Source organism: Belonocnema kinseyi, chromosome 5, assembly GCF_010883055.1.
Source record: "Belonocnema kinseyi isolate 2016_QV_RU_SX_M_011 chromosome 5, B_treatae_v1, whole genome shotgun sequence".
Taxonomy (NCBI): domain Eukaryota; kingdom Metazoa; phylum Arthropoda; class Insecta; order Hymenoptera; family Cynipidae; genus Belonocnema; species Belonocnema kinseyi.
Genome location: NC_046661.1, coordinates 113817232 through 113840603, shown reverse-complemented (window position 1 = coordinate 113840603; position 23372 = coordinate 113817232). Strand labels below are relative to the sequence as shown.

Below are 23372 nucleotides of genomic sequence, written 5' to 3'. Positions count from 1 at the left end.
TAGAGCTCCAAGGAGATTATGTTGAAAAATAAAAAAAATTTACCCAAAAAAAATTGTTTTTATACTTCATTCTAAGGACTTATTGAACTACCCTCGTATATTGCTGATTTTGTTGATAATGAGGAAATTTTTTTAAATATTGGGAACAGAACAGTAATGTGTATGATATATTTGTTCGCGTCTTCAAGACGCATCAATCGCCTAATTTATGAACCTTTAAAGACCTTCCATAACCTACCAACATCGTTTCTAAATTTTTTAAAAACATTATTTACTTCGCTTCTTAAATTATATTTTTTAATCGAGGATATAAGAGTATTTTATTTGGGGTAAATGTTCCAATCTTCGAGATGCTTGGATAGACTTATTAACGTATTTTCGATTACCATTCTTGCTCAATCAATAGGATTAAAAAACGAGTACATTGTTTATATAAAGAAAACTTCTTTTTCAATTTGGAATATAACACTACGTAATTTAAAAAGTTGTTCATTCTAACAAAATACAGCATTTGACATTTTGTTGAGATCTCTGATTTTCTGAAAATAAGATTTTTGGTAAGGAAGCAACATAAACCTTAAAAAATATTAAAAGTGTTCGTTTTTTATTTTGTTAGAGAAAAACCTCCTTCTATAAGGAAACTTAATACCTATATGAGGAAGCAAAATACTCATAAAATAAGCACAAACAAATACACCCATAGTGATCCATAATACTTCGAAGCAGTATTTTTTATTAAATTAATTATTTCATTTAAAATTAGTCGTATTATTAATTCTATTCCATTTGAGCTATGTATCTCGTTCACAAGGAATATTAATAAATAATGTACAAGGTATAGGTGTATAAGTAGGATAGCCCAAACTTACATTGGGAATTTTTCTTCTAATACCTATATTACCGACCTTAATTTATCAGTACACTGAATATTCTTTGAACCTGACAAATGTTTTTGTGAATAAAATATCGAGCTGAAACTTTGGAAAATGTATTAGAGTATAATAAAGTACGCTTAGGTATTTCATTTGGGTAGGAACTTCACTGAAAATTATTTCCAACCAAATTAAAACTGGGAGCCTTTTTCAAATATTTTTTCTGAACATCGCCATTTTTGGAACCACCAGAAAACCACGTTAAAGTACAAAATTTAATAATAAAAGCTGTGCAAAAAATATATTTCAACTAAATGTTATCCGACACACAACAAAGGTATCACAAAGTAGGACGAGCCAGTTGTAGTTTTCTGTCGGCTCTTGCATTTCTCGAAGTTTGAGGCCGATATTTTATGTATAAAAAATTTCGAACGTTCAAAAAATCTCGAGGTTTAGAAAAAAGATGTGAAAATGGCTCCCAGTTTTAATTTGGTCGGAAATACTTTTCAGTGAAGTTCCTGCCCAAATGAAGTACCTAAACGTACTTTATTGTACTCTAATAAATTTTCCAAAGTTTCAGCTCACTATTTTACCCAAAAAAGTGCTTTGCTTTAAAAAAAAGAAAGAAATTTAGTATTTCCGCAAGCTCCATGAAGCTTAACACGTTAAGAATATATTAATACATTATATGTTCTATATTGAATTGATATATTAAATAAAATAAAAACTTTATGATTTCTCATGATAACCGAAAAGTCATTATTTAAAATTATTTTATGATTAAAAAATGATTTTAAAAATATTTTTTTATCAAATAGATGTTTTAAAAATATTTTCAATTGAATATACGTTGCTAAAAAATAATGCTAAAAGAGTTATTTGACTGCAAGAATTTTTTGACAACTTGTAACAGTTTGTTACTACATGGTAATTGTTTTTTATTGAATATACTTCTTTAAAAAATGTTGAAAAAATACTTGAAGACTTATTAATAATTAATAATAAGATCAATTTTAAATTTTGAATTACTAAATTTATATAATTTTAAAATTGAGATATAAGCCAAAAATTAATGTGAGGTTTTTGCTGTTTTTAACCTTATTATTGTTGTTTTTAGCCATTCTATCTTAAAATAGAGTGAGAAAGTTGCATTTTTTTCGAATTTCTAAAATTATTTTAAACTTTGTAGTTAGAGAAATAAACTAATCAATGAAATTGAACAGGAATAATGATTTATACAATGTATTATTATTTATAATGACATTCTCTTAAAATAATGATACAAAGTTGCAGTTTTTTATGAAATATTCAACTTCTTGTCCACATTTCACTTAGAGCGGGGTCAAATCAATAAAATTTAGCAAACATAATTGTTTAAACAAACAGTTATAACTCTCTTCTCTTAGATAATAGCTAGAAAATTGCCATTTTTCTTCTTGAAATTTTTTACTTTTCTTTTGCTTCTTAGTCATGAATAATTAATAAATTAATAATAGAAAGTATCATTTTTTAAACAATCTCTTTCTTTTTTGTGAATCTACACTTCTCTGATATAAAACGGCTACTTAAAATATTCTATAAGTTTTCTGTATAGATCATATTAAATGTAAATTTTCCTTGAATAGTTGCTGAGAGTTCTTTTATTTAATTTAATATCTATATTTCTTATTTGCTTTTAACTAAAATGTCAATGAAAAGCTGAAAAGATCAGAGAAACGCGCCTTAAGATAGGAGATGATAATTACAAACAATAGACTTTTGCTTAAGCAGTTATCTTTGTTATATTTAATTAATTTTCACCGCGTTTTAGGTGAAAAGTGGACAGCAAATTAAATATTTAAGAAAAACCACACCTTAATCTAATTGAAATGTGGAATAAAAGTGGAAAATTTTAGGAAAAAGCTGCAAATTTCTAGCTTTAATTTAAAAGAATATTATTATAAATAATCATAAATTGTTTAAATAATTAATCCTATTCAACTTAATTGACAATTACCTCGCGCTGAATGAGAAGTTGAAAATAAGTTAAAAAATTCAAAACAATTTATGTAAACATCCAATTACCAGTAGAGAATAGTCTTTTATGTACTAGAAACACTTCATATTTCAAAAATTGCAAAAAAATTATAAAAACCCAAAAAACTTGCACAACCCAATTTTCCACTTATGTCTATTCCTCCTATGAGAAATATATGTTAAACTTCATTGGCCTCACGGAATTTCTAAATATAACCTATGTACCTCTATACCTTTGGAACTGCAGAATATGCAAAAATATTGTATGTAGTACAAACACAAATTTAGTATATATCTCTAATAATTTGTTATGTAGATTACATTAGAATAGTTAGAATACGAGGAAAATAAATTTTCAAACAAGAAAAACATAGTTAAAGTTTTAATAAAAAAATTAACATTAAACAACATGAAATGAGTTATTATCGAAACAGTTCCATTTGTGGTTAAAGAAATGAATTGTCAACAAAATAATGTTATTCTTGAATTAAACAAAAAATTTTAACTACATAGTTGAATTTCCAATTCCAACATTGATTTTCTACAAAAATAAAACAAATAAACTAAATGGGTACAATACATTTTTACGTATAACATATATAAATTCTCTACTTAAAATAGAATGATTCAATTTTTAGTAAGGACATCAATTTTGAACCAATTTACATAACTTTTCTACTTAAAAGATGAATCTTCATCAAAGAAGATTAAAGTTCTATGAAAAAATGGGTTTTAATACAAATTGGAATAGTTAAATTTTCAGACGAAAAGATTAATTTTTTACACAAAAAAAGAAGATTTTTCACAAAATATATACAATTTCAACCAAATAAAGTAAAACTCTTCTATAGGCCGGATTCCGGGGCTGACGAGGGATGCCAACTAACTCATTATAGCCTTCACCGCTTTTGTTTGTTCACGCCTGACTGCTCGCCTGAGTGACAGCCGCAGATCCCGCGCACCCCGCGCAGAACCTAAACAACTACATGTGGCTCGGCGTCAATTCTCGGAAAGACTATAGAAGGGTGGGCTATTGATGATTTTTACTGTTCTTTACTTTCTAAAAGAATTCTCAATCTACTATAAACCTTACCTAAAACAAATCTCTAACGACAAAATTACATTGTTACGTAAAACATCAATTTCAACTTAGAATAGTTAAATTTTCATTACGGACATCAATTTTCCACCTATCTACGTAATTTTTCTATTCAAAAGATGAATTTTCATCAAATAAGATTAAAGTTCTAAAAAAAAGAAATGTTTTCCACCAAAATTGGTTTAATTTTCGTTTATATAAATGAATTTTGATATACAAAAATAAGTTTCAGTCAGAGAGATTAATTTCCCACCAAAAAGAAACCGGATTTTTCACAAAATACATGACATTTCAACAAAATGTTTGAATTTTTAAAGGAATTGTCAACCTCATATTCACATTATTAACCGAAGAAATGAATTTTAAACCGAAGAGATGAATAAGTCATCAAGCAGGTTGATATTCTAACGCCTAAGACGAATTTGCAATCCAATATAATTATTTTTTTAAATGTTACATTTTCAACGGAATGATATTCTCACAATAATTTTTTCCATTCAGTTGATTACCTTTATTCAGAGATTGAATATTTTCATAAATTTCATTCATTCTCATATACTATACGTATATACTGTACAGATGGTAATAGAATATACTCAGTTTTTATTTTCTTCACATTGTTCTTATACATATACAATCAAATATGATCCTTTTTTGTTTCTCATAAACTAGACATTTCAAATTTTGCGCTCGTTTCACATACTTCTTCTGGCGACCATTGGGGCGCCATAATTGCCGAAAACTTCTTTTAATTTTCCTTAAACTCCTTCAACTGATATATGGCTATCTCGTATACAGTATACACACACACATATATATATATATATATATATATCAGTGGGGAAGGATGTAGGAGAGGAATGGAAGATAGAGGAAGCTGGCAAGAGAAGTGGTACAAATTCTAGGGGAGGATGGAATGGTTGAGGAGTGGATGCAAGAGTTAGAGGGGGCTTGGGGCGCGAATAAGAAAGAATAGATGTTGAAAATGGGACACATTTTGAATACAAAAATGAAGCGTTTCTATCATTTTGTATTATTCTTTTATCTGTATTAGAAAAAAAAGACAAAATATTACGAAAAAAGTAATCATTTCTACCAAAATCTCAAGAGGGTTTAACTAGATTGATAAATATTAATGTTTTGCAGTCCGGAAAAACTTTATCGTAGGTTCGTAAATTAGCTTCGGGGAGTCGATTGCAAACATAAAATCAATGTGATTGAAATTCTCATTTGGAATTTTATAATACAGCTGTACACTTGGCAAAATTGCTGCTAATTTTTCAATATCCTATAAAATTAAACGTTAATTTTAATTACTGAAGAACTGATATTAGAAATTAAATAAGAATAAGTAAAAAAATTACCCTGTAATCTGCCAAAAGGTCGTTATCAGCATAAAAAATTGCTATAGGAACCTTTACATTTTGCAGATTGTAATCTGGTGGTTTTGATTGACCATATTTTTGCTCATTCAAAAATGGCATTATGTAGTCAAACTGACAAAACCTACCTAGAAGAAAGATTAAATTATAATCTACAATTTTATATTGTACTTCATAATAGAAAATATTCTACATTTACCCGATTTAAATTCTTGTGCGAAGTGAAAAAACTGCTTGATAGAGCTTCCTGCTGGCACGTGACCGATAATTATGGGAACCATAGTCTGTAAAATCAATGTTAAAATATTTTAATACTACAGTATGAACGCAGTTTTCTTTATAATTTCAAAAATGTATTCAGCAGAATTTGAATTTTGCACCACCGAACGCCACCAAAGAAATATCTTTGACGCCACTCTTTAACATAAACACGTAATGCAACGAAGAAAATAATATTTTTCTAAAATTAAACTATTTATCTAAAAACTTGCCTTGTTTAATTGATCTGTATCATATCCTGTTATCATAAAAAGTGTGTTACTGCATACAACTTGATATAGTGATCGAGCCTCACAGGCATCTCTTCCAATGTTTGTTAGAAGTGCATTTGTTGGTAAAAATTCATAAACGTGAAGAAATCGAAGCATATACTAAAAAAAGATTTTAAAATATTAACAAAAATTTCTGGGCTACTTTTAATCTAAGATTGCCAACATTTATCGACAATCAAATTTAGCACGGACCTGAATTCTCGATTGTCGGTAAATTTCCGATTGTAAGTAAATATCGGTAAATTGCCGATTGTTCGTAATTGTTGGTATCAGAAAATTTCACTTTTACCTTATACATTTTTTAAATAGTAGACTTACATATAGTGGAGTAGAAATTTTAGAAAAGAAGATAATAATCGGACTTCTCATGTGGCTTGTAAAAGCTATTGGAGCATAAGCAGCAGCTTTGATAATTTTATCATTATACTCAGGTTTCTCTGATAATAAAACTAAAAGAGACGTGCATCCCTGAGAATGTCCGGTGTAAAAAATTTTCTCTTTTCCAGTGATTTTCAAAATATAATCAATTGTTGCCGGTAAATCAAAAACGCCCATTTCGTGCCAAGAAAAATCCCAAAATTTTATATCTGAGGTGGAAAGATTGACGTGACCTTTTGAGTACGTATTACCACGAGAGTTCCCCATCCAGACGTCGTAGCCTGCGTCGGCCAAAAGGTAACCTGCAGAACATATTTGAAACAATTCCTTTTCTTCCAATCAAGAAAATCTATAAACCTATCTAAAAAAATTGAAATTTTTTTTTATCATATCTTCCAAAAAATTTTCACGAACTTCCCACTGATCATAAGCATTTGTGGAAAAAATAAGTATTTGACCTTAAAATATTAAGTTTAAATATGAACTGGTATTTTTTATATAAGGACTTGGTAAAAATAATTTTTGAGAACGACACGCGTGCGTAAGTATTACTGGGTATACCGCAGCACTTTAAACTAACTTTCGACAATACAAGAATCGAATCTTACTTTTTAATCTGTAAGTATTAAAGGAGAAAACGCAATCTTTCTTTCTAAAAAAAAATCATAAAAGCGTCCTTCCCCGCTCTAAGTAAAAACATAGAGACCCTATCTTATTTAATCCATTTTAATCTTTATGATTGATAGATATAGAAGAAATGTGTCCTATTCTATCTCTCTTCATTTTTAAATCTCCTCTTCTTTATCTTACCCTATCCTATGTCTATCAACGTTTATTTAAAAAATCTATTTATCAATTTCAAATCGCATCTTTCATTCTCAATCTCCACTTCTCTATCTCATACAATCCTTTATCTATCTACGTCAATTTTTTTCCATCACTTTGACCATCGATATTCCCATATTTTTTTATTCAATCTCCTCTTCTTTATCTCACCCTGTCCTACGTCTATCAACGTCTATCTTTTTCTATCTTCTTCAATTTGAATTCCCGTCTTTCTTTTTAAATCTCCTCTTCTCTAACTCATCCTATTCTTTGTCTATCCACGTGAATATTTTTCTATCTTTTCTTAATCTAAATTTTCTATTTATTTTTTATTCTCCTCTTCTCCGTCTCATCCTATCCTAAGTCTATCAACGTCTATCTATGAAAAAAGTTTAATTTAAATTTTATGTTTATTTCTGAATCTCCCATATTTCTTTTAGAAAAAAACCCTTATGATCAATTTAAAGGGCGTAAAAAAACTTTTACGAAACTATCTTGGAAACCTTTTTATATCGCCATTCGAATGGTTACAAATCGCAAAAACAGCTGAGTATATTCTCAAATACCAATTATCGTTTATTTCTATAAATAGAAATTAGAAATCACACTTTTCTTATCACCAAAGATCTTAAAGGACAAAACCTAACCTTTGTTTTAAGATGAAAACATTAATTTTTTCCAAAATGCTCAAATCTGTACCTAAAGATTTTGCTAAAATTTAACTCGAGATATAATATGCCATATTTGTGCTTTTTAAAAATTTTACGCTGTAACTTAAAATATTTCCAATTAATTAATTATCATAAATACTATAAAGGTTCTAGGTTAGTAATTTTCACTGGAAATTTTTTATTTTAATTTTAATATAAAATCATAAAGTCATGAGTGTCTTATTTTACGGAGTGAAGTTGTAAGGGTGAACGATAAGTGAGAAGGTAAATAGGATACAGGAGATGTACGTAAAGTGGACACTGGGGTTGGCAAGGGATACGCCGAACTATGTTGTTAAGAGGGAGACAGGAAGAACGAGTTTAGGGATTATAACGGGGAGTCGAGCGTGTAAACATGAGAAATTTTTAAAACTGGGGGGAAGTAAGCTGGTTAGGGGGTGTTGATGGGAGAAGAAGAACAAACGTAGGGGTGCAAAGATGGAGGTGGAAAGGGAAATGTATTTCAGAACGAATGGATTGCAGATGGACGAAGCGAGAAGGATGCACGAGGAAGAAAGGAAGGTTTATGAGTTGGTTTAAAAGAATGGAATGGGGGAAGAAAATGTGTGAATTATGCGGGAAGGGCGATGCAAAAGTTGATCACTGGTTGGAGGAGTGTGAAGAGGTGGAAAGGACTGGAATAAGCATGGAGGTATTTCTGCATGAAAGGGGGGATAAAAGGGCAGTAGCATGGGTGAAGAGGGTTTTGGGTAAGATTGTGAAGAAGAGAACGAAGGACGAAGAGGGATGGAGAAGGAAAGTTTGTAAATAGGAAAGGAAGTGGGTGTAATAACACTGTCAATATTGTAAATAGTAGATAAGTATTAGGTGTTAGCCGCGGAGGCAGTGGATGGCAATGCGAGGCATAGCGAGAAAATAGCGACATGCGTGCGAGGCGAGGCGAAGCGAGGAAGGCTAGGCTATAAAAGTGAGCGGATTAGATTTAAGGTGTGTATGGCCATTAATTTTTAAGGGGTAGTAGTAAGAAAGTTCTGTAAAAAAGGCTAGCAGGCCAAAAAATAAACGTTTATCTATTTATAAAATCATAAAATTCGGAAGAAGATTCCAAATATAAAAATTTCTTTGCTTACTACCCTAGTGGCCCGAGTGAATGGAAAGGATACTCTACAGAGTATCATCATAGCATCCACATAGTATCCCTTCCTTATCATGCAACAAAAACTAAAAAAAAAAAAAACAGCAAAGTCAGCTTTTAAAGTGGTGAAATGCAGATTCTAAGTTCAAATTCCCATTAGAAGGTCACGGAGTAATCGCAATAGTTGTTTTTTTGCAACGGTAAAAAGTTATAAAAAAATATGATACCTATAACGCCTGTTGACTGCTACTTAAAGATGATGCTTTCGAAGTGTAGTAGTTAACAGACGTTACGCGTCTTATATATATTTTTAACTTTTTACCGTTATCAAAAAAACTATTTCGACTACTCCGTAACATTATAATGGGAATTTGAACGTAGAATCAGTATTTCATCACTTTAAAAGCTGACCTTGCTGTTTTTTTAATTTTTTGTTGCATGATACGGAAGGGATACTATGTGGATACTATGAGGATAATCTGTAGAGTATCCCCAGATAACAATCGTGCGACGCACAGTGGTCACATGCGTGCGAGGCACGCTGTGCAAGACATAACGCACGCATGCTGTCATCATCTATCGTAATGCTGTGATGTTCCAGGAGCGTTCCACTCGAACGTTTCAAAAATAAAGGATCATTATTGTTATTATTATCTATGAATATCGAAAAAAACCACAAGTGGTAGGTCAAAATTGATGTCAGTTTATGCTATGGATATCATATTAGAATGTAGTAATTCTCGTGTTATTTATTTAAATAACACATTCGTTCAGTAACACTGATCCGACTCAGGTTGATGATCAATCTCTCTAACAATCGCCCCAAGTGAAGATCCTCACAAAGTCGTCATGTGAGGTTCCCCACTTGGGTCTGTTAGTATCCAAGGTTTTTTGTTTCAGGCGTCATTCACCATTCTTTCCACGGTCTGCCTCTGGGTACGCTGTCATATACTTTACCTCGATACACTTGTTTTGTTAATCGTCCAATTTGGCATTCTCTCCACATGCCCGAACCATCTTAACCGATTTCTTTCCCATGCGCTTACTAGCGTCTCTTCTGCACCAGATTCTTTGAGAATTATCTCGTTACTCACTTTGTCCATCAGAGTTTTCACGCATATTATGCGCAAGAATCTCATGTCAATTGCGTTAATTTTACTCAAAAGTGACATCTATTTTTACCAATCTCTTATGGTTAACGAGATAATTGTTGCTAAAAATAACAATAATTGAAGGTTCCCTTCAGGTGCCAGTGGAACGTTCCTGGAACGTTCCCAAGCGGCGGACATTTCACACGCTCAGGGAACGTCCCTGGGACGTGATACTGGAAAGTTCTGAAATTTCCCGCGGAACGTTGCAAGGACCTTCCCAGAACGTTCCGTCCTATTCGGGAAATTATATTTATCGGTTCAGTTATCCTTTGTTTAGCGCTTAGTGTTTTTTTTTTTTAATAAAAATAAATAAATTTTAAGGTTTTATAATTTTTTAACAATCTAGGGGTATTTTAAATAGTGTTTCCCAACAAAAATTGGTATTTTAAAACAAAAACCATTATAATTTGAACAAGATTTAGAATCTTTTAATAATTTTTCATCACGTTAAAGATTTTCGTCAGAAATTGCTATTTCAATTTTTTTTTAAATTGAAATTGAAAAAGATTCATGACGTTGGCCAATTTTAGGTTATGTTAGCGTTTCACATAAAAACTTGATATTTTAAAACCAAAATCCTTACAGATTGAAGAAGATTTTCAATTTTTAAAAATGTCAAGTTATAGATAAATACATATATATATATATATAGTCTAAACTCCGAGAATTGCCGCTCCGAACATTGTCCCTTCCCCAGTATCTGGCTCGAGCGCTACCCTCATTTACCGATGACTTTCATATTTACCGCCCCGAGTATTCCTGGGAGCGAAACGCCGAATCTCAAGGTATATTTTGGCCAAAATCTTGAAGTTTTTCAGTCCCACAAATTGTTGAGTTTGTTATTTATACAAGAAATCAAATATTAGGAGAACTGTTCGTTATTAAAAATTATTTTTGATCCACTATTTGTGAAGTACTGAAGAGGGAGGGCTTACTCTAAAAAAATCAAAATCGAGGTTTTTACACCTTTCGATAGTTTTTGAGTTGCTCTTTTTAATGAAACCATCGACGAAAATTTCCGGGCGTTTTTAAAGTTAAAGTTAAAGTGCGAACTTTTTTAGGAATTGAAGAGGGTCCTCTTCAATCCCAGTCTCTACAAAATAAAAATACACTTATAACTTTTATTTTGATCCCCCCGCCCTCCCCCAAAGCGCCCCAAATATGACCCAATAATAAAAAACTACATTTTTACGTATTATTGTTAATTTTCAGAAATTGCTGACGTATTTTATTCATACGAATAAGTACTAATGAACAATTTGAATATCTCTTATGATTTTTTAAACCATTTTTTTTCTTTAGATACACGTAACTTATTTAAACAATTATTTATTCCTACAATTTTTTAAAAATAATTGTATTTTTTGAATGAAACGTAATAGTTGTTAATTTTTTGGACTAGTAAATTTGTTTAAAAACATTATATTTATAGAATTATTTATTTTTTATCTTTACAATTTCTTAAAATTGAGCCAGAGAGGTCCACTTTTTCCTCAAATTGTTATCCTATGTCTACTTTTGTTAAATAATTACATCATTTTGTACATTTCTTATAATGCTTAACAAATTTCTATTTATTTGAAAAAATTTTATTTGCTCAAACAGTTTTTTTCGATAACTTTAACAAAATAATAAAAAATAGAATACAGTTATTTTTCTGCGTAGTACATAAAAAGAATATATTAACCATTCTTCAAGTGTTCTAACAAATATAATTGATTTAAGCAGTTATTTTTTCAAAAATATTTTTACACTCGTATTTTATGAATTAAACATATGATTACATGATTTCGAGAAGTAGTAAATTTTGTTAAAAATTTCATGTCATTTTTCAAACAATTTTTATTCGTAAACTATCCATACTGAATTTAAAGGAAATTTGAAGAAGAAAAAACAGCAATTTGTATAAACAATGACGTAAAGCTTTTAGCAGAATTCACTACTTCTCGAAATCATTCAATATTATATTTAATTCATACAATAGGATTTTAGAAATATTGTTGGCAAGAAATTATTGTTTGTACAAATTCAGTTTGTTTAACAAATGGTTAATATATTCTTTTAATACACTATACCCTCAGGAAAAGAATTGAATGCGTTCCGTTTTACATTAAGTTTTAAAGGTTTTATATAGAAAAGCGCTTGAGCAAATAAGAATTGTTTAAACAAATTGAAATTTTTTAAACATTATAAGAAATGTACCATAATTATGTAATTATTCAACGAAAAGTAGCATAGGATACCAACTTGAGAAAAAAGTGGACATTTCTGACTCAATTTGTAGATATTTTGCAAATAAACAATAATTAATAGTTTAAATAGTTACATAATGTTTTTTTTAATGTACTACGCTGTTCTGAAATATTTGGACGCTGTGGAGGGTGGGTGGGCGCTATAAGGGTGGGTTAAAAATCAAATTCATTAGTATCATTTTTCAAATACCTAAATCATTACATTTAACATGTTCATAGTCATTGAACAATGTTTGGTTGCGTTAGCGTTTTCCAACAGTAATACCTAATTTTGTTTACATTCAAAAATTTTAACAATTTTATGTTATGGTAGCGTTTTACGCACATCAAAAATTAGCATTTTAAAACAAAAATCATCTCTGGTAGTTCGAACAAGATTTGCAATTTTTGAACAGATTTAGGTTCTGTTGATACGTTTATATAAGAAATCGGGTATTTTAAACAAAAATTATTAGATTTTTAAAAAGATTTACAACTCTGAAAAATTTTCTGTAATGTTATTGTTTTGGTCGGAAATGATTGGTATTTAAAAAAATAATCATTATGTTTAAGTATAATGATTTTAAAAAATAATAAAACATATAAGTTTGAACGATTTCGTATTTTTTGAGGATTTTTCGTCGGAATTAAAAGTTATTATATATTTCAAAGAAGATTAATGATTTTCTAATAATTTTAAGTTATGTTGGTGTTTTAAATCGAAAATTGTAATTTTCAAAGAAAAATCGTTATGATTTGAACATGACTTAAAATCTTTAAACTATTTTGGGTTATATCGATGTTTTTCGAATGAGGTTGTTAGTATTATCAATAATAAATTACTAGACTCCAAAAAAGTTTTACAATTTTACAAGAAATGTAGTTTATGCTTGGAGTTTTTTTACTGTTTCCTTTCTAGTATTCTTAAAAATTTGATATATTTTTTTTTTTTAGTAGACCAGTTTTAATTTTACCTAAACCATTTGAAGGGCCCATCACTACCCAATCAGAAGAACTGGACAAAATTCCATGTTGAAGAAAAACTACAGGCTTGTCTTGACAAACCGGATTTTCACTTTTTCCACAGATTCGATGCAGTGTTAATAAATATCCATCGTCGGTTTTCACTTCGTGAGATTCTGGATGGTACCCGTACTTTCGTATCAGCTGGGGCTAAAATAATAGTTAGGACAATTTTTTACAGTAATTTTATTTGGGAAAGTATATTTTTAGAAAATAATAATGTACCCAATTCAAACATTATGTAATAATAACAAAAACTACAGTAACAAAATGAAACCTCTATTTAGTTGGGTATTTCAATTACAACAAAATAGCTTTCATTTTTTGGTGGTAAAAAATTTTCCTGAATTTCAGAAATATTTTTTAATTAACTTCATAAAATATCAATTAAGAAATAAAAACGTTCTATAGGAAAAAAGTATGAAAACTCGAAACTTTATAGTATTATTGAAAGAAAATATTATTAAAAATAAAAATACATTTTTTAAGCAATTATGTTTGTTATGTTGAATTAATTATCACATTACTCTAATTAAAAAGCAAACGTAAAGCAAAAATTTTTGAAAAAAACTGAAACTTTCCAGCATTATTCTAAGTAAATATTGTTATGAATAATAACAAGTCGTTTAAATAATCATTATTGCTAAATTTAATTTATCATTGCCTCGCTCTGACTAAGTGTTGAAAGCAAGTTGAAAAATTTAGAAAAAACCGCGACTTTCTAACTATTTAAAGAGAAAATTGCTATAGACAATAATAAATTGTTTTAACAAATAATGTAAACATCTAATTGTCAGACCACCCTAATGTAAATACTACTGGTTCAAAAACTATATATTGAAATAATGATATATTTCAATAAGCTAAAAACTTTTTTATATCTTAGTAGAATAAAAAAATAAATAAAATGCACGTTTTTTTCCGAAAAAAATTATATTTAGAAGTTGCACAAGCCCTATGAAGTTTTCCGTGTATTTCCAATAAGAAAATAAGACCTTTTTGTAAATTTTATTCAAGATCATCAATATCAGGCGAATAAATTTAAAACTCAACATTTATTTTTACAATTAGCTCTGGAATACCAATTAATAATTATTTTTCAAATACCAAACCCATAAGACTGTTTTCTAGAGTCCCAAAAAAATCCAATAAGTCAAAAATTCGATTCTACGAGTTTTCAGAGCTAATTATGATTTTTTTGGTTCTTTTTTGTTTGAATTATCTCCAAACCATAAATTATTACTTTCTATTAATAATTACACGCTAAATCAATTGTTTAAAGAATTCATTATTGTTTATAAGAATTTTCTCTTAGAATAAAGTTAGAACGTCGTGTTTTTTATTTATTTTCCGATTTGTTTTTAATTTTTGAGTTAAAACGAGACAATAATTAATTAAATTCGACCGCAATAATTGTTTTAACTACTTATTATTATTTATAACAATATTCTCTTAGAAGAATGCTAGCAAGTTTCGATTTTTTCTACAATTTTCCACGTTTTGTCCACTCTTCAATTAGAGTGTGGTGATAATGAATTCAATTTACCAAACATAATTGTTTAAAAAATTTAGTAATATTTTTACTAATGTGCACTTTGAATAATGCCCATGATCCCATGATCCCATGATAATGTTAGATATTTGCGGCTTTTTTACAATTTTTGAACTTTGTCATTTTTCAATTAATGAGATAATAATATTAAGGCAAGCTAACAAATATAATTGGTTAAAAAAATTATTATTGTTCGTAAGTTTCTTCTCCTATAGTATTTTAACAATATATTTTAATTATCTGTTTTATTTCAGAAAAAATATTCAAAAAAGAAATATTGTTGAAAATTTATCCTCTCTAATGTTTATTTATTATTTGTTTATAACTGAAACCCAAAGCAAAGTAAACAATTTCAGAAAAAGCCGCAACTTACAAGCAATTATATGAAAGAAGATAGTTTCAAACAATCATCAATTGTGTAAATAATTATGTTGATTAACTTGAATTAATTATTACATTACTAAGTAAAGAGTGGACAAGAAGTTTAAAAAATCAGAAAAAAAACGCAAAGCTCTATCATTAATATAAGAGAGGATGATGATTTGATAACATTTATTTGAGAAAAAATGTTAGGAAAAACTCAAACTTTCTAGTATTTCTTTAAAAGAAGATTGTTGTGAATAATAATTATTGGTCCAAACAACTATTTCGTTATATTTAATTAACTATTCCCTCGCTTCAACTGAAAAGTTGAAAACAAGTAGAAAAATTCCAAAAAAACGCGAATTTCTTACTCTATTCTAAGACAAAATTGTCATAAGCAATAATAAATTGTATAATCAATTTATCTAAACATCTAATTTTCAAGATTAAGCAATATTTTCAGTATATTATCAGCAATATTTATTTTTAAAAACCACACACAAAATCATAATTAACGCTAAGAACTCGCAAAATAAAATTTTTCACTTATGGGGTTTATTGGGACCTTTTAAAACAATATTATGGGATGACATTCAAAAATAATTATTCGTACGTATTCTATAGCTGATTGTGAAGAAAAATGTTGAGCTAAAACTCAATTCATCTTATATTATTCTGAATAAAATTTACAAAAACGTTGTTTTTTTTTATACGAAATATGTGTTAAACTTAATGGCGCTCGCGGAATCTCTAAATACGATTTAAAAAAAACACACACACACTTTTTTATAGATTCGAACAAATTTGGGTTGATATGCATGAAAATTCAAAATTGCCATTAAGTTTGCAAAATTAATTTCGTTAAACAATTTGTTTAAACAAACTATTGCAAAATGAAGTTTTTTTGTAAAATTAAGACCAGAATCGAATTCTACTGAAAAAATCTGATATAGTAGTTTCAATTGTTAAAATACATATTGTTGTTAAAAAATTTTTAAATAATTAATTTTGCGATATGAATAAATCATTTGACGGCCATAAGAATATGAATTATAATACGGGTATGGCATAGATTGACTAACGGGTTTTTTGATGCGCAGAATTCAAATTTGCCATTCGTTTTGCAAAATTAATTTGTTTCAACAATTTTTTTAAAACAATTGATTTCAAAATTGAATTTTTTTCAAAATAAATGCTGAAATCGAAATCTACGCAAAAAATACGTCTGGAATACTAGTTTTACTTGTTCCAATATATAATTTTATAAACAAATTATTAACTATAAAAAGACCAGTTGTATAGTTTCTATAATATTTGAGACGCAAGACAATAAACTCTGCTTTCGATGGAATTTTTGGTATGTAATTATAACAAAATATATTTGAACAAGTGAAACTACTATTCCAGACGTATTTTTGTCCGTACAATCCGATTTCGGTAATAATTTAAAAAAGAACTCAATTTTGCAATAATTTTTTGAAACACATTGTTTAAACAAATTAATTTTGCAAAACTATTGGCAAATTTGAATTCAGCGATCCACAGTTTATCTGTACAGTGGCCCAATTCCTTCGACCTAGAAAAGTGTTAAAAATAGGAAAAAAGTATAATTTAAAGTTACCAATTTATTTAAATTATATGTAATATAAAAATGCAGAATCTTTGAAAATTGGGTTCGTACTTACAGTATCTAAATTAACATCCGGATGGTCAATCATTTGCGAAAAATCATCAACACCTAAAGTTGGAACAACCATTTTCGTTACAAATCCCCACGATTTTAGGACTGTTTTCTGTAAAATACAAAATTCATCCAATTCTAAAGTCACACTGAAATAAAAAATTACATAATAAAATGATAACACTAGACAATAATTAATTAAATATTGTAAATAATTAATACCCATTTTGTCAAAATCTTTCATAATAATAAAATGATTATAAATTCTGTCCACCTAATTAAAATTGAATTATAAATTAATTTAATTGCAAAATAAATTAATCAGAACATCTGACGATAAATCGATCTGAAATTATTGATATTAGTTATATCACACAAACAACAAATGGCGATTTTATCTCATCAATTTTCAAGACCTCATTATAATATTTAATTTTGGCTATCTCTTCAAACGAAATTATTGTTTTGATGATAATTATAAGAAAAAACTAAAAATTAAAGAATAAAATTGCTTGAATGCAATTTCAAACATTCAATTTAATATTATAATTAAATAACAGGATTTAATTTACGTTAATTAAGTAACAATTAATAGAAGAAATCTCGTTACTGCATTTGAGTGCTTACTGAACCTGAAAGGCTAATGATTCGCAACTAGGTCTCACACAATTTCACTTTCTACATATTAGATCACTTTACACATCGCGGTATTGCGAAATACGAAAAATTTCTGAACTCATTATATAGTCATAAAACTTTAATTATGTTTAAAAATGTTGTGGTAAGTTATGCAATTGTTTTGAAAATATTAACTTCCTTTTTTTGAAAGGCCTTTTTTTATTAATCCGTAAGCGAGATTTATTAATTGAACATTCGAGGATTCTCAGAGGTTCATTACGCAGATTTTTGGTGTACATTAGATTGCAAGATTGCAAAATTTCATGGGACGTAGAAAATTCCACGGGTTATAGTACATTTATTATATAAAATTTCTATACATGGAAATAAATTATAGGATAATCAGCATCGGAATAAATAATAAAAAATATTAAAGGAATTAATGTAAAAAGTGAAGAAGCTAAAAAAGAACGATTTCTTTTAGATCACTCATAATCTCATACGATATTACATAAAATTAGCGATTATGTCCAAATAAGGAATCGGCTGTAAACTACGTTAACACTTTGTGGGAGGATGGTATCATGCCAAAAACTGCAGTTGATAACAAGTTGGGTGGTGAATTTTAAGAATGTTTGCGACTTCGTAATTTAATCATTTTAATTTTAATGTTTGTTTCGGATAAAAAATCGACTATTTGATTGAAAATTCTATTGCCTTGTTGAAAATGCAAATATTTTGTTCAAAAATAATATTTTTTGGTCAAAAATGCAAATTTATTGTTTTGGTTAGAAGTGTAAGAATTTCGTTAAAAATTAATCTTTTTTAGTTGAAAATTCGCGTTTTGTAATAGAAAATTAATCTTTTTAGTTAAAAATTTATCTTTTTTTGTAGGAAATTCATCTCTTCTTTGTTCAAACTTGAATTATGTTGTGGAATATTTGTATTTTTTATTCTAGTCAACAATCAAATATTACAGGTTTTGTTAATTTTATTCTCATTCATTTTTTCATTTTGAAAGTTGAGCTTGAAAATATAATATTTATTAAATACTACTTGATGAAAAATTAACTTTTTTTTTAATCCGTAGTGTCGGTTGTAAAATACATTTTTTTGGGGTAAAATTAATGTATTTTGTTAAAAATTTGTCTTCCTGGGTAGAAAATTATCCTTTTTTTTTAAAAGATCTGATGAACTCTGGATTCAACTAATTTGTTAAAATGTCGTCTTTTTTGGTTTAATTTAACTGGTTTATTACTGATTTTTTTGTTCTGAAAATTCAACTGTAGTGGCATATTCGCTTTTTCGTTTAAAATTTAACTATGTTGGTAGAAAATTGATCTATTTACATACAAATTAAACTATTTATTTGAAAAATAAACTAATTTGTAGGTAATTTACTTTTTTGTTGAAAATTCAATGTTTTGGATTGATGATTCAACTTTTTTTTGGAAAATTCATGTATTTTGTTGAAAATTCGTCTTTTTGATCAGAAAATTATTAGTGTTTTTTGAAATATCATTATTTTGGTTAAGGATTTGAATATTCTGTTAAAAATTCGTGTTTTTAGTTGGATTCAAAAATTTGAAAATTAGTTGTTTTTTTTGTTCGGAAATTAATTTTTTAAACTGAAAATGTAAGTTTAAATTTTGGTCAAAAACTGATATTTTTTAGTTGAAAATTCATCTCTCATGATTAAAAATTACATTCTGAGTGAAAAATTCATCTTTTTAGGCTTAAAATTCAACTATTTTGTTAAGTCTTCTTTTTCATTTAAAAGTTTAACTGTTTGGATGAACATTCATCTTTTTGGATTGAAAATCCATACATGCATACATGAGGTAGGAAATATTGAATCTTTCGCTGACGATTCATATTTTCTGTTTGAGAACTTAACTATACTTGGCTAAAAATTTAACTATATATGTTGTTGAAACTTTAAGCATTTTCTTGAAAAATCAACTTTAAATCTTTTTTTTTGGTCTAAAATTTTACTTCCTATAGAACAACTAATCACAGACTGTAATTAATAGAAATCTTTTAAAATTATATTAAATTAAATCCATAAAGTATAAATCATTTGAAATCCCTGGAATGTAAGTGGAATTAAATTTATTCATTAAAGTTCTTCAGAAGAAACGTTTAAATTCTTAGAGATCTTTCAAATCCCTTCAAATCCTTGGAGACTGAATAAAATTCTTAAAATTTCGTGAAATTCCTTGAAACAACTCAAAATTACTTTGAAATCTTTAGAATAGCTGGAAATCCCTTGGAATTTAAATTAACTTATTTTCTAAAGTTCACGTGCAATCACTTGAAATCTTTGGAAATTCTATCAAATTCTTTGAACTACTTTGAGATTGTTCAAATGTGCTGAAATTCATTGAAATCCCTCAAAATCCCCGACAATGTTTGGAAATATTTAAAATCCTCTCAACTTTCTCGAAATTTTTGGAAATTCCTTTAAACCCGTGGAAATATTTTCAATAGGCATGAAAACCGTTGAAATATTTTTACATTAATTAAAATATTTTGAAACTCTTAAAAACCTTTGAAAAGTCCTAAGTACAGTCAGAGTCCCTATAAATTTGTTGAAGTCCTTTGAAATCAAACTGTTTCGACATTTTAAAGTCCTTAATTTTCATACAGATTTTCTATAATGAACTTTCAAGAATCGAGAAAAAATCATATGAAATTTATTGCAGGAAAATAATTATAGACCTATACTGAATTTCCGATATTATTTTTTCTAAGCAATTAACAATTAACCCCTCGGAGGGTTCGTATCCATGCTAAAATTAGATGTCCGTAAATGTCGAAAGGAGGAATCTTTGATAAACAAATATTAGTTGTAGAAAAATCGAATACCTTTAGGTCTCTAACGGTTGAATCATCCATAATGTAGTCAATTTTCTTTCCTATAATATCAATACCTTCTATAACCTTGTCGTAACCCTCTGGAATCATAACTTTTATTATTAAATAAAAGCATTTTTCATTTTTTTAATAACAAAAATAGAGAGTGAAGAACGTACTTGCAAAATAGTCTTTTCCTTTCTGGTACAATTTTTTCGCCATTTTGACACCTGGTATATATTCCAACCACTTTGAAATTTTTGACTAAAGAAACATTTGAATGTAAAAGTTATTGCAAAATGAATAATGAATCTAAGAAGAAGGACTGTTTCATGTACTTTAAATGGATTCATTTAATTTAATTTATTTACCTGATGTTCCTTATTATTTGCAACGAATGGAGAGGAAATTGCAAAAATTCTCACGGTTCCATTAAACTGGCCCATCACTGATAATTCATTTGCTTTTGTAGTTGCTAATATATATTTGGCCACTCGTTCTAATTTCCTTTTTTCCACCTCCTCACTGCTACAAAATCAGGTTGACTGCAATGAAAATTTTGAAAAACGTTCGAAAAAGAACGAAAAACTATTTTTTATAATTTAAAGTCAAGTTCGAGATAACGAAGAAATTGTTCAAAGTTAATATCTGATTGATAGAGGAATATCCATTAATTACATAAGAATGATTTTTTCAAAATAGAATCAGATATTTGAAATATTCTACAAAATTTTCTCTATGGATCATATTGAATGTAACTTTTCCTAGAATTGTTACAAAAAGCCTTTTTGTGTAAATTAACATTTCTTAAAAATTAGGAAAAGAATGAAAATAATCAAGTCAATTAAAAAAATAAGGTTGTCTGACCACCCCTGAAAAATTAATTAACAAAAATTCAATTATCTAAGGATTATTTTTGAAATTTTATACGTTTCTACTGTTTATTCAATATAAACAGAATATATCAAGTATTTTCACTGTATACGAGGTTTAAAATAATTTTAGAGATGGCAAAAGATTTAATCAAATTTAATAGGATTTCTAGATATTATAAAGAATTTTAAGGGATTTCTAGTATTTTTAAAGGCCATTAACTTATCTTAATATGTTTGAAGTAATTTTAAGAAATACGGAACGAAGCCAAATCATTTGAAAGATTTCAACAAATATTTTAGGGATTTTAAATATTTCAAGGGATCTTGTATTATAACTCTAATTTTAACAGAATTCCAATTTATTTTATGAGATTTTGAAGATATCAAGAATTTCAAAAGATTTCACGGAATCTGAAAAATTTTTCACGTATTTCGACAGTTTTTAAAGAGATTTCAAGAGGTTAAAATAATAAAAACAATACACGGTATTTCCAAACATTTCTCGAAATACCGAACTATTTTTAGGAATTTATAATCATAACGGAATTTATCACTTATTTTAGGAGATTTAAATGGATTTTTAACGAGTTTGCAAAATTTGAAAAGATTTTACGGGATTTTAAAAGATATGCATAGATTTTAAAGTATTTTGAAGGATTTTAACGTGTTTACGAAAAAATTGGTTTAATTATTTCACAGGATTTAAAAGTGTTTAAACGAATTTTAAAGAGATTCCGAGGGATCGCATAATAATTAGTAATATTTCTTGTAATTTCAATACTTTAACCGATCTTAAAAGATTTCATTGGATTTTTATGGAATCTTAAAGATTTCAAGTGATTTCAAGGATTTCAACAGGTTTCACGGAATCTCAAAGAATTTCAATGGGTTATCACAGTTTTGAAAAGATTTCAAAGGATTTTCAAATAGTTCAGTTTTTAAAAGGAGATATTAAAATATATATACGATATCCGTTCGATTCATAGGATTTCAAGGAATATTCACATTATCATAAAAATGTATGAAAATGACAAAGTTTTCAAAATCATTGACGGGATTTCAAAGGATTTCAAGAGATATGAAAGCATTTTTACGAATTTTGAAGGAAGGCAGGGAATTTTAATACGATTTAAAAGGACTTTAAAAGGATTTTCAATTATTTGAAAGGAGTTCGTGAGATTTTAATGTATTTTAAAGGGATTTCAAGGGATCTCATCCTATTTCAAAATATTTCATGGCATTTCAAGGATTCCGACATATTTTGAGAGATTTAAAATTATTTTTACGGGATTTTGAAGATGTAGAATGATTTCAGGGATGTCAAAAGACCTCATGAAATCTCAAAGAATGTTATTAAATTTCAACAGTTTTGAAAAGACGTCAAAGGTTTTCAAGAGATACCGAATTATTTTTACGAATTTTGAAGGGTTTCAGGAGATGTTAATGGGTTTTTGAAGATTTTAAGGGATTTGATGGGATTTTATAAAATTTATAATCAAGGTTTTTAAGGAATTCTAACTTATTTTAAGAGACTTAAAGAAGTTTCGATGATTGCATGCAATTTTTATTTAATTTTGAAGATTTCAGGTGATTTCCCAGATTTTATGGAGCATCAAAGAATTCAGTGGATTTTAAAGGATTTCAAGACATACCAAAGTATTTTCACGAATTTCAAAAGACTTTACAGAGAATATAATTAGGATTTCAACGATTTCATGTGATTCAAAGGGATTTTATAAGATTTCAAATTTGAAGATCTTGAGAAATTTAAAGGAGTTACGATGATTCCCAGGGTTTAACCCTTAAACGGCCAAAACGCCACTACCGGTACACTGCTTTTCAACGGCCAATAACTAAGACTATTCGACACTAGAAAAAATTGAGATACATATATTTTTATTGCTTAAGATCTCCTCTTTCCGACGATGCCAATGAAATTCCTCAAAAAAATTTCTTATTATCCCAAAATGCAGTTTAAACAAAAAAAAAAATCTTCTGATGAATCATCTCCATCAGAGCCAGAGTAATCTGGATTAGGTATGATGATACGTTCATCATTTTCATCGGAATCCCATTCCGATTCGGAGTTTGTT

General features: G+C 28.2%; 1 protein-coding gene across 3 annotated transcripts in view; it reads right to left on the bottom strand.

The window, feature by feature from the left end:
* Positions 1 to 4573: 4573 nt before the first annotated feature.
* Positions 4574 to 23372, bottom strand: part of LOC117172893 (lipase 3-like) — a 23727-nt gene continuing 4928 nt past the window's right edge. Inside the window, exons 4-13 of one of the 3 annotated variants that reach the window (XM_033361180.1) lie at positions 20776 to 20932; positions 20584 to 20668; positions 20417 to 20517; positions 16935 to 17042; positions 13286 to 13484; positions 6239 to 6600; positions 5861 to 6019; positions 5569 to 5653; positions 5352 to 5497; positions 4574 to 5275 (exon numbers count right to left, since the gene is read on the bottom strand). In XM_033361180.1, the coding sequence (XP_033217071.1) occupies positions 5120 to 5275; positions 5352 to 5497; positions 5569 to 5653; positions 5861 to 6019; positions 6239 to 6600; positions 13286 to 13484; positions 16935 to 17042; positions 20417 to 20517; positions 20584 to 20668; positions 20776 to 20932 (1558 nt within the window). In that variant the 3' untranslated portion in view covers positions 4574 to 5119. Of the gene's footprint in view, positions 5276 to 5351; positions 5498 to 5568; positions 5654 to 5860; positions 6020 to 6238; positions 6601 to 13285; positions 13485 to 16934; positions 17043 to 20416; positions 20518 to 20583; positions 20669 to 20775; positions 20933 to 23372 lie in introns of those variants that run through there. The other 2 variants (XM_033361181.1, XM_033361182.1) reach the window with 2 other exon arrangements.